Source organism: Labeo rohita, chromosome 8, assembly GCF_022985175.1.
Source record: "Labeo rohita strain BAU-BD-2019 chromosome 8, IGBB_LRoh.1.0, whole genome shotgun sequence".
Taxonomy (NCBI): domain Eukaryota; kingdom Metazoa; phylum Chordata; class Actinopteri; order Cypriniformes; family Cyprinidae; genus Labeo; species Labeo rohita.
In genome coordinates this window covers 6,765,345-6,778,080 of record NC_066876.1, presented here as the reverse complement: position 1 = coordinate 6,778,080, position 12,736 = coordinate 6,765,345, and the positions used below count along the sequence as shown (strand labels likewise).

General features: G+C 35.3%; 1 protein-coding gene across 7 annotated transcripts in view; it reads left to right on the top strand.

Moving 5' to 3' along the window:
• Positions 1-9,974, top strand: part of dbnlb (drebrin-like b) — a 34,567-nt gene extending 24,593 nt beyond the window's left edge. For 2 of the 7 annotated variants that reach the window (XM_051116961.1, XM_051116960.1), the window contains 5 exons: positions 1,547-1,639; positions 4,686-4,757; positions 4,964-5,079; positions 6,762-6,837; positions 8,738-9,974. In XM_051116961.1, the coding sequence (XP_050972918.1) occupies positions 1,547-1,639; positions 4,686-4,757; positions 4,964-5,079; positions 6,762-6,837; positions 8,738-8,874 (494 nt within the window). In that variant the 3' untranslated portion in view covers positions 8,875-9,974. The remainder of the gene's footprint in view (positions 1-1,546; positions 1,640-4,685; positions 4,758-4,963; positions 5,080-6,761; positions 6,838-8,737) is intronic. The other 5 variants (XM_051116965.1, XM_051116964.1, XM_051116967.1 and 2 more) reach the window with 3 other exon arrangements.
• The last annotated feature ends 2,762 nt before the right edge of the window (positions 9,975-12,736 follow it).

Genomic DNA, 12,736 nt, shown 5'->3' with positions numbered 1-12,736 from the left:
TTATTTCAAATAGAAATCTTTTGTAACAACATACACTGCCATTTAAAGTTTGGGGTCAGTAAAAAAAACTTTTTTGTCTTTGTTTAAAAGAAATTAATACTTTAATTCAGCAAGGATGTGTTTAATTGATAAAAAGTGATAGTAAAGACATATGTTGTTAGAAAAGATTTCTATTTTGAAAAAATTCTGTACTTTTTATTCATTCAAGAATTGTGAAAAATGTATTACAGTTTCCAAAAAAATACTGAGCAGCACAACTTTTTCCAACATTATAAATCAGCATATAAGAGTGATTTCTGATCATCATGTGACACTGAAGACTGGAGTAATGACTGATTAAAAACTCAAAAAACACAAAAAAATAAATTATATTTTAAAGTATATTAAAATAGAAAACTGTTATTTTAAATTGCAATAATATTTCATTATATTATTTTTTTTCCTGTATTTTAATCAAATAAATGCAACTGTGATGAGCATCTTCATCAGTGTATATAAATATAAATTTAAATTAATATAAAATATATTTATAAATAGTTTATTTTATATATATATATATATATATATATATACACACATATATATATATATACACATATATACACACACATACATATATATATATATATATATATATATATATATATATATATAGAGAGAGAGAGAGAGAGAGAGAGAGAGAGAGAATTTTTATGTTTTTAAGTATGTTGTGGTTAAAGCTGCATTTATTTGATCAGAAAAATACTAAAAACACTAACATATTACTGAAATATTGTTATATTACTACATTTTAAATAAAATTTATTATTATGATGGCAAAGCTAAATTTTCAGCAGCCAATACTTACCTTATTTTTGATAAAATTATTCATCCTTGCTGAATAAAAACTAATTTCTTAAAAAAAAAAAAAATTTAAACACAATTTACTGACCCCTGACTTTTGAACACTTTTTGAATAACAGTATATAAACTGTAGTGTATAAATCTCTACAAAAAGAACTATAGAGTATACACATTAAAATGTATTTGATATTAGTGGTTATAAATATTAATGTTTATATCTCATTGCAATAATAAATAACTACAGTGTGACCTCATTGCACATTAGCAGTATGCTGATGTCCAGATAAGATCTCTACAAGCACAGTTTACGCTATAGGAAGTGATTTATTTCAATGCCTCATTATTTGCATGTTACATTTATCTTCCCCTTTTGCTATGTTGGTCACATTTCATATAGTGAAACGCTGAATGTGTTCAAGCGCATTTAGGGAATGTGTTTGTCTGTGAATTAAGAAGTATTTTCCTATGCATGCCGTAACTAACTTCTGAATGTGTTCAGTGCTTTGTGGTATTTCCCATTCTCCCATTGTTCTCCGGGCATTTCAACCCTGTTCGTCCGTCTGAAATCTGACCCTGTCATTAAACAGCCTGCAGTTCTTCTGTCTGAAACGATGTTTGCGGTCTGTTCTGCCGTGTATAACTCCGTCAGCCATCTGTCAGCTTGGGTTTCTCTCTTTGTCGTTCTCTGTTCTGTGTGTCTCAGGGCGGTTGAACAGCCCTTTTCTGTCCAAGCAGTCATGTGACCCAGAGCCATTTCGCTCTCCCGTGCGTCAGGCCTCACCTTTACGAGCCAGAGGTACACAAACACGCACCTTATCATTCCTTCCTTATCTCTCACTTGGAAAGGTTTGGTGTGTTGTCCATCACTTTCACTTTGTGCCTCTTTGTTTGGTGTTTCCATGTATCTCAACTAACATCTAACCGCTCACACCTTCCACATGCTTGCTGTCAAATTCTGCCGTACACCTCAAAATAAACAGTGCTCACAGGATGCTGTGTTTGCAGTGTGTGAGTGAACACTGTGTGTTTGCTTTGTGCACTTAAAGGAACAGTTCACGTAAAAATGAAAAATCTGTGGAACGCAAAAGGTGAATTTTTGAAACTTTTCCAGCCCAGGGACTGAGGAATTCAAGCTTCAAAAACACCATAAAAGGATCATAAAAGTAGTTCATCCTCACGCACTAAATTCACAGTCTTTTAAAGGGGTCATCGGATGCAAATCTTGTTTGAACATAAATGTGTGTTGACAGTGTGTGTACACAACAACCCCATAATGATAAAATCCATGCAGTGGTATTTTTTCAATCTTTATAAGTAATATCCCCTTTTTCAAGGGGGACACACCTGTCTTACCTTAGAGCCGCCCTGAGTGAGCTGTAACAGTCCGACTGCCATTGTTTTGATGCCAGAGCAGGAGTAGACAAGAATATCTCCAATTGAGCGATTGAGGTGTTGTGTTGTTGGATGTAATAATGAACATAGTGGTCGTCATTTACTCCCGACATCTGAGCCGCTAAAGACGCAGAGGATTAACGTTACTTCAGTTTTTGAAGTAAATACTCCTGTCGATCCACATAAATGCGTCTATGTTCGCGCAAATCATTCGTGATGCAACTTTACCTACAGCAGAAGCGAGTATGCATCTTTGCAAATCGCCTTTCTTAATAATGTGATAGTTAGCAAGTTTCGCAGCTAAAGTACACAGTAGTGCTCGTCACCCCACAGAAGAGAGGGGCGGTGTGAGCAGAGCTCATTAGCATTTAAAGGAACATACAATAGAATGGTTTGCTCTGAACAGAGCTGATTTTGACAGGGTTAAAAGGGTGTTTTTTTACACTACCACTGAGAAATTTTAACCAAAGTATGTTGTAGACGTCTCATTAAAACCCTAAAGATTCATATCAACTTGTGGAAAATGGGCATCCGATGACCCCTTTAAAGTGTGAGGAACAGGTTTAATTCATTATTAAGATTAAGAAGATAAGATTTCTAATCTCCAATGAGCGAGCTGAATTAAAGAACCAAATCATTCTGATATGTTAACAAATCGTTCAGCTGAAAGAATGATTTGTTTGTGAGTTGGGCATTGCTACTTTTCTCAAGTTATATGGACCATTGATATGATACTTTTATTGTGCATTTTTGTTATTTTGGAGCTTAAAGAGACAGTTCACCCAAAAATGAACATTACCCTATGATTTACTCATGCTCAAGCCATCCTTTGTGTGTGACTTTCTTTTTTCAGACGAATACAATTTGAGTTATATTAAAAAATGTCCTGGCTCTTCCAAGCTGTATAATGGCAGTGAATGGGTGTTGTGATTTTTAGCTTTAGCAAAGTACATCCATCCATTGTAAAAAGTGCTCTAAAAGTGCATTAAAAAAAAAGCTCCACACAGCTTTAGAGGTTAATAAAAGCCTCCTGTAGGGAATCGATGCATTTGTGTAAGAAACATATCCATATTTAAAACTGGAACACCCCTCTCTCATGACTGTGCATACGACGAAGCTAGAAATGACAGTTTATAAAGTTTTAAATATGGATTTTTTTCTTACACAAATGCATCAGTTTTCTACAGAAGGCCTTTATTAACTCTCCGGAGGTGTGTGGAGTACTTTTTATGATGGATGGATGCATTTTATTGGACTTCAAAATCTCAACACCCATTTACTGCCATTATAAAGCTTGGAAGAGCCGGGACATTTTTTAATATAACTCTGACTGTATTCATCTGAAAGAAGAAAGTCACATACACCTAGAATGGCTTAAGGGTGAGTAAATCATAGGGTAATTTTCATTTTTGGGTGAACTATACTTTTAACAGTCCTAGTCTTCGTTCACTGGCTGGAAAATTCTTTAGAATTTCTCTTTTTGTGTTACATTAAACATCGAAACTCATACAGGTTTGGAACGACATGAGGGTGAGTAAATGATGATCGAATTTTCATTATTTTGGTGAACTGTCTCTTTAAATGGATTAATCGACTCAACTAAGGCTGGACATTATCATGGTACACTACTGTTCAAAACAGTAATATCATGAAATGTTATTATCATTTTAATATTATTAAAATAACTTTTGTTTTAAAATGTTATGATGCAAAGCTGAATTTTCAGCATCATTACTCCAGTCTTCAATGCAACATGATCCTTCAGAAATCATAAAAATATGCTGGTTTGCTGCTTAAGAAACATTTCTGATTAAGCTTGAAAACACTTGCTGCTTCATATTATTGAAACTGATACTTCGATAAATAGAAAATCCAAACTTATTTGAAAGAGAGATCCATTTAAATGTCTTTACTGTCAGTTTTGATCAATTTAATGCATACTTAATGAATAAAAACTTTACTAACCCCAAACTTTTCAACAGTAGTTTAAATACCGTGCAATGTGAAAATTATATTTACATTTTTACCGCATTCTCTAGAAAACTTTACATAGTCCGGTTGGCTTTAAATGTGGCTCATCCATTCAGATTTATAGTATATTACTACTTTGATACTTTTTTGAATTGCAAATGTTAAATAATTTGAAGCAGCGTCTTGCACTGAGGGTGAACTTACATCTGTTATTAAAAATATGATCTTTTGCTTTGCATCCATCAAGATCAAATAAAAGGAAAATAATCAAATAAAATGAAGATCCTTTGTAAATATTTGTAAAATATTGAATGCACTCTATTTTCAAAAATATGCATTACTTAATCATTATTTGATATTTCTGGGTTGAATACTCAGCAACTATATTCTTAGAATTCAAATCCAGCTCTCCCAGTGTGTGCTTGTTACCATGCATGTGTTTCTGTGTGTTTCCACGCATGTGTGTGTGTTTTGAGTAGAGCCCAGTTTTGAGGAGCAACCCAGATCTCAGTATGTGGAACCAGAGCCAGAAAATGAGCCAGAGTATGAAGGTGGGATTCAAACACACACATGATCAGCTCCTGTCGTTTGTTTTGCTGTGTTACGTTGTTCCTTCTCCTTGTCATATCATCATCAGCCCCATATTTGCATCAGTCAATCAACTGATTGTCAGCACCACCTCGTGGGGAAGATGTGCTATTACAGGACACATAGTAAATTATTATTTCTTGCTGTCTTGTTGTCTTTCATGTCTCAGACGTACAACCAGTCAGGGATAATTATGAAGTGCATGTAGAACAAAATCAGCCACAATATGAGACAGTAGCGGAGGAAGCAGTGGAACAAGACGCCATCTATGAGGAACCACCACAGGTACGACACTCACTGCCAGAACTAATTCTGAATTATGACTGCAGTTATAGCAGAAGTCACCTCTAAAAAGCTTTTGATTGGACAGTATTTTATGCACTGCGATTTGAGTCATCGTTATTTTTCATCTGTTTTCCTAGAAGTGAAAGATTGGATGTTTTAAATGTGTATATTTTTAGCATATGGAAGCATACAGTCAAGGTCAACAGTTTACATACACCTTGCAGAATCTGAAAAATGCTAATTATTTGACCAAAATAAGAGGGGTCATACAAAATGCATGTTGTTTTTTATTTAGTACTGACCCTAATAAGATCACAAAAAAAAGATGTTTACATATAGTCCACAAGAGAAAATAATAGTTCAATTTGTAATAAAAACGATTAAAATTATCCCATTTAAAAGTTTGATTCTTAATACTTTGTTACCTGAATGATCCACAGCTGTTTATTTCCCATTGTTTCCCAGAAGACAAAATAAGTTAAATTTACCCTGATCTTCAAATTCAAGAAGTTTTCACACCCCGGCTTAATGCATCGTTTTTCCTTCTGGAGCATCAGTGAGCGTTTGAACCTTCTGTAATAGTTGCATATGAGTCCCTCAGTTGTCCTCAGTGTGAAAAGATGCATCTCAAAATCTTACATTCATTGTTGGAAAGGGTCAAAATACACAAAAATGCTGAAAAATCTAAGAATTTGTGGGACCTGAAGGATTTTTCTGAAGAACAGTGGACAGTTCAGCTGTTCAGGACAAGCAAGGGACTCGTGTACAACTATCATTAAACAAAAAAACACAGCTGTGGATCATTCAGGTAACAACACAGTATTAAGAATCAAGCATATGTTAATTTTGAACAGGGTCATTTTTAAAAATTATTTTCTCTTGTGGACTATATGTGAACGTCTTCATGTGAAATATCATATTCAGGTCAGTACTAAATTAAAAATAACATGCATTTTGTATGATCCCTCTTATTTTGGTAAAATAATTTACATTTTGTGGATTCTGCAAGGTGTATGTAAACTTTTGACCTCAACTGTATATAAATGAGCTGATATATATACACTGCCCTCCAAAAGTTTGAAAACACCCCTGGCAAAGTGTGGTTTTAGACGTTTTTGGTGCAAATACAATAAAGTAACTTGACACTATCATTGAAGACCAGCAATAATAATTTTCATTTTGATTACATAATAATGGCAATATATACATGTCAAAGTCAGACATGCTCCTTTGCCAGCTGTGATGCCTGGTTACTGGTTTAAACTTGGCCCAGGTTTTTAAAAGATTTTTGGGTCAGCACATCTTAATAGCTTCAACAATTGACTACCAATTAAGTTTAGAATACAATGAATTTAGGCACGGATTATGCTGAGCTGTAATAGCTGCTAATGGTGGATATTTTGATGAATCAAAATGTATTTTTTTTTCTATGTATAAACTGTTTATGCCATAAAATATGTTTTCATAGTTTGTTGTCTCTTATCAGTGCAAAATGATCACAAATTAAAAAGGATTCATGCCAATATTGTCCAAATATTATTATTTATATTGTCCAATATTTTATAGGGCGTTTCCAAACTTTTGGAGGGCAGTGTGTATATATGAACCAAAAACCACAACGTTTTCACGGGAGCGTAAAATTTGAATGTGCAGGTTTTGAATGTTTTGTGAATGTTTCTCAGGTGGAGGAGCAGAACACGTACGCAGCAGCAGACGATCGCGGTATCTGCGCCAGGGCTCTGTACGACTACCAAGCTGGTTAGTATTGAGCATATAAGATAAACAGTACACAAATCATGTATTAAAGGTGGAAGACAGCGCTGTTCATGCACTCCCCCCACCTACATTTCCTGTCGGTGCCAAGAATTGAACCCGTGAACTTACAAATTTGACTCTCTACCATAAGGCCACAACTGCCTCCAGAATTAATATCAGAAAAGGTCAAATTCTTAAAGTATTGAGAGTTTATTGCAAGACTGCAGCTTTTTCCTTAAAGGGGTCATTGGATGCAAAGTTCACTTTTGCATGTTGTTTGAACATTAATGTGTGTTGGCAGTGTATGTAGAAATCTACCCTGTAATGATAAAAATCTGTTCAGTGGTTTTCAATTAATCTGTAAAAATAATATCCCCTTTTTCAAATCGAGTCATTCTCAGATGCCTGTCAGTGTGGCGTCACACCCACAGAGGCCGCTCCCACAATAGTTGATTGACATGAGCGTCTTTCCTCAGATCGCCATTGAGAATTTTTAACCAGATTATATTATAGACTTTTCATTAAGACCCTAAAGAATCGTATCAACTTGTGGAAAATGGGCATCTGATGACCCCTTTAACTAATCACTGCAAATCTGGTTTGTTCAATTCATTTATTTTAATCTTTTTCCACTTTCATGTGCTTCAATTGGATAGTTTCCGAGTTAGGTAGGCCTTAAAGGGATAGTTCACCCAAAATTAAAATTACCCCATGATTTATTCACTCTCAAGCCATTCTAGGTCTATATGACTTTCTTCTTTTAGATGAATACAATTGGAGTAAAAAATGTTTTGGCTCTTCCAAGCTTTATAATGATAGTGAATGGGTGTTGAGATTTTGTTTAAAAGATTGAAGTTTAAAAAAGTGCATCCATCCATCGTAAAAGTGCTCCACACAGCTGAGGGGGGTTAATAAAGGCCTTCTGAAGCAAATCAATGTGTTTGTGTAAGAAAAATATTCCATATTTAAAACTTTATAAACTAACCTCTAGCTTCCGATTATAAAGAGATTATGGTTTATAAAGTTTTAAACATGGATATTTTCTTACGTAAATGCACAGATTCCCTTCAGAAGGCTTTTATTAACCCTTCAGAACTGTGTGGAGCACTTTTTATGATGGACAGATGCACTTTATTGGACTTTAAAATCTCAACACCCATTCACTGCCTTTATAAAGCTCGGAAGAGCCAGGACATTTTTGAATATAACTCGGATTGTATTTGTCTGAAAGAAAAAAGTCATATACACCTAGAATGGCTCAAGGGTGAGTAAATCATAAGGTAGTTTTCATTTTTGGAGAACTATCCCTTTAAACTTTAAACATGGCGAAGGAAATAAACATAGCTGTAGTACTGTAAAGTTTGATCAGTTTTTCCCCACAACTTCTACATTGCTTTCTCTTTCAGAATCCGCAAATTCAATATCTAGATCACGCTGTGAATTTTTATATGGTTACCAATAAATGAAAAGCTATGTTTATTTTTTTTTCAAAACCTGCTGGAAAATTGAAATGTCTTCTGTACCTTTCGGCTTTAATGAGATTTCCCCAAAATACAGGCATGAATGAACTCATGAATGGGCCAACCTCCATGGTTTTTGTTCTTTCTGACAACAAAGCACTTGAATGTTACAAACTCAGAATTACAGCTTCAGAAGTGGGAAGTAGGAAATTTCCAATAACACGTGAAGGCAGCATTTAGGCTGTGTACCGTTTTCTACGTAAACTATGCTATGTGTAGCAGAAATGTAATCATCAGCATAGTATGCGCCTACTGTAAGCCCACAACCTGATTTTTCTAACTTTTGTGTCAAAACTAAAGTATGCTTTGCCCTTTAGGTGCCTTTTTATGTCATTTTACTCTTTGAATCTGCAATCTGATCTGCTTTATGTGTCTCTTCTCAGCTGATGACACAGAGATCTCGTTTGACCCGGATGACATCATTACCGGTATCGAGATGATTGATGAAGGCTGGTGGCGAGGATACGGTCCGGATGGTCATTTCGGCATGTTCCCAGCAAATTATGTGGAACTTGTCTAACGCAGCTCAACATCGCCCCCCCTCCCTCATCAGAGTCGGACTGAATTCATTCGCCCTGTGTAGATTTAAATTTCTGGTATATTTGATTGAAAAGACTACAACTAAAATCACGGACCAAAAGAGTGATGATCGTGTGAGCGGGGGTATTTAAACTCTGATATTTCATATTGTATTGGTAGTTTCTGTTGTTGATTTTAATTAATTTCAAGTTATAATTTTATAAAACAATTAAGTTAGTATGCAAGCAGACAGCCCAAAAGTAAGCGCCTAAAATTGGTGCAGAAATACTGGGAAGCTTCATGGTTGAATAAGCGCTGTGATATGCAGATATCCTTTTGAGACTGAATTTTTTTTGTTAGTGTTTTTGAAGACATTCCTTTTGAACATTTCAAAGCTAGCCATTATATTGTTCCAGAGCTGTTTGGTGCAGATGTTTGTAGTAGTCGGTCCTGTTTTGCCTTGGTTTTTGCCTTCTTTTCTCCACAAGACCGAGTGTGACTGCCTTGCTTTCTTGAGGAACAGCGCAGATGTTTTGCTGCAGTGAAGTTAGCTGAGGTCTGACGGTAATGAGTTTATTTGCTGTGTTCTATACGGCACGTCTTTAAAATCCAGAAAGCAGCTTCCGTCGTCAAATATTACGGTTACTTTTAGGCTTGTAGTGAGAACAGTGGGACGTTACTTTGAGACCGCAGCTTTTCCCGTCTGCTCAGAACTGTGGAGAATATTAATACTGTGATTTTTAGGTTTCAGGGAGCCATCGTTCTTTCATCATCTTGCCTTCGGGTCACAGGTGGGATCTGAATTGCGTTTGGATGCCGAGGCTCAAAGAGAAAGGTCACGTCAGGTTTATTTCAACCCTTGCATTTTTATCGTTCACACTCTTTAATGTCAGTGCTGTGCCAATATGAGAGCGAGTGGAGAAGTGTTTTTGAGGAAATGTTTGAGGTTTCATTTTCAACAAACCCGTGTGGAAAAACATCAAACATCTCCAAGTCATTCAGCAGTGGTGTAGTTCCTTTCAAGAGCTCATTGTGAATAATAACAAGTCTGGACAACGTTGTAACTTCAATTAAAAGAATAAATAAAGATTTTAAGGCTGAGTTGTTGTGTCGTTTCATATTCTTTCTGTGCAAAGCTTTATTAAAAGTCTTGATATGAGGTCATTCTAGATGGTGTTTTCAGATATACCGCTGTTCGAAAGTAGGGGATTTTTAAAGAAGTTAATACTTTCATTAATAACGGATGCTTTAAATTGGTCAGAAGTGATAGTTTTTATAGAGTTTTGTATTTATTGTATTTTCAAATACAATTTTGAACTTTATATTCATCAAAGAAACTTTGGAGGGGAAAAAATCAGTTTCTACAAAATACCTCAGGAATAACATTTTAAACTATTCAAATAGAAAACAGTTTTTAAACAGTATAATATTTCACAGTATTGCTGTTTTTACTGTATTTTTCATAAAATTGTATAATGTGTAACTTACGTTTTAAATTTATATTGTGCTTTTTTCAGTTTTGGAGCTTCAACAAGCATTTTAAATCGTCATATAGAGTGTTTTCAAGGCGCGTCATCAATCGGCCATACTGGCAGCACTGAACGTAAACAATGTCACTGAACCAAACTAAACTTGTATGTTTTAATGATTATTTCTGCTTAAAATGGTCAGTTATTGTCATGTTTTGATCTGTACTAATCGGTGAGACTGGGAAAACATTTTAAGTACTATAAACTGGCAAAAGTTATAACAAATCAAAAAGAAGAGTGCAAAAAAACTGAGAAACAAAGGCGTTTGTGGTTGGCCAAACTGAACCAGGATTTCCAGGGCAAGAATGTTGACAACATTTGTGTTTGTTCTTATCATTTCCAGTCAGGTAGGTGAAATATTACGCTAATATCTTAATAAATACCGCTCGTAGGTATCTTTACCACCCATTAACTTTTGTTTGTCAAAATATTTGCTGTTATACTAAGTCCTTCTCTATATGTGATGCGATCTGGGAAAACCCGTCGGGTGTCGAGCTGGGTCGTTTCCAGGAAATTTTGGTCAAAATTAGGTTTTCATTAAATTATTATTCTGTAACATCTTGTCTATCATCTCTGTAAATATCTCTGCTCCTTATTTAGTGCAGAAAAAAGCGATTTATTGCAGCAAGCAGAAATGACTGTGTCTTTGTATTATGTTAAGAGCACACTGCTGAGGTTCTTTCCCTTAAAACCACAAAAACAGTTAACCTATCAAAATAAACCACGTAACATATTTAATAAAGGTGTATCAATTCACATTCTCCGCCAGTCCTGTGTAAACTACGCAGACACGCAAAGCTTTTTATTATTATTTTTTTAATATGGTGAGGTATGAAGTCACTAAAGAGGAGGAGTCCGATGACAGTCTGTTTTTATGCACAGTGCGCAAACAGTTGCTCGCTTTTAGTACAAGGCTGTATTATTCGTGTTATCTAAATATGAAAGGGATGATCAAAAGTTCGGAGACTATGCCCATGATAAACAACGGAAAACAGACTTTGTCTGTTTGTGTAATGATGAAGTATAGCGCTCCTGACTTGACAGACAGCTCTTGGTAAACCCGTCAAGTGAAAGTCGTCTCACTTTAAACCCGTTTTTCTCTAAATTCCATTCATGAAAATCATCGCCATCAGCCAAATTAAGATAGATATAACTTTGGTTACGTTCAAGCTATGGACAAAATAAAAACAGTTTTGGAAAGGGCTTTCATATGGTGTCAAAACCTAAAAAAGGTACAATTTCACCATGTGTTGGGTTTTCCTAGATCGCATCACACATGATTTACCAGCTTCCACACATTTTTTCCGGTGTTTAGCCAGCATAAATTAGCAGAACAGTATATTCAGTATATAAACCGTGCAATCCATGCTGTTGTTTACATGTGAGTAACGCCAATATGGCCGCGCATCCGGGTAACTGACCAAATCGTGAAGTGCGTGCAAACCCTCTATTTTGTTATGTATTATTTAAAGTTCTAGGTCAACAACGCTTGAGGTAACTGCAATTACCAAATCAATTAAGAATCCAGAAAAAAACAGCTTAATAGCATCTCTGAAAATCATTACCATATAGATTTCTCGTTAAATTTTGAATATTAACAGCTGTAAAACAAGAAAGTACCTGGAGGGGAGTTTCCTTAGAGGAGTCAAGGGAGGTGCTGTCTTAAAATACTGAATTAGAAAAAATCATAGTACAAAAATAAAACAACGTTAATATTACAAAATATATATTTAAAAAGTCTATAAATCACTCGTTTTTCTACAGAAACATTATCCAACGGCAACACCAGGCTAGAAGCAAGACAGCTCTGGCTACTGGGCATGTACACATCTAACATTATTTTTGTCACACTGTACAAAAATAATACTGTTTTTGTATTATCCACAAGTTTCCGGCGGGCGCTACTGTAAAAAAGAATGTGGGTACAACTTCCGATGAGGCAGCGGACGTAGTATACCAATGGTATTTTGTGTGCTAATTAGCAAAGAGGCTAAGTGTTTTTTAGACCATTTTAGACTTTGTAAAGATGCACACCTTTATGAGAGATGCCATTACGTTCTTATGGACAACAAATGCTTTTTGAATTTGTGTTCCCACATCATTAGCAAGTTTGAATCGCTAAATCTTGAATGACTGTCAACTAGTGAAATGACATTTGAACTGAGACATCAGAGCTTGTGTTAAAGGGCAGATGCCAGATGAAGCCTCGATTCGAGGCTTGTTCCATTTCGTAGAAGCCTCAGTTTCTGTCCAGCCATGTGCGCGATTCACTTTAATTTTCATTGGGACCTATTTAATAATTACATTTTTAAATACCCAGTCTTACAAGTAATA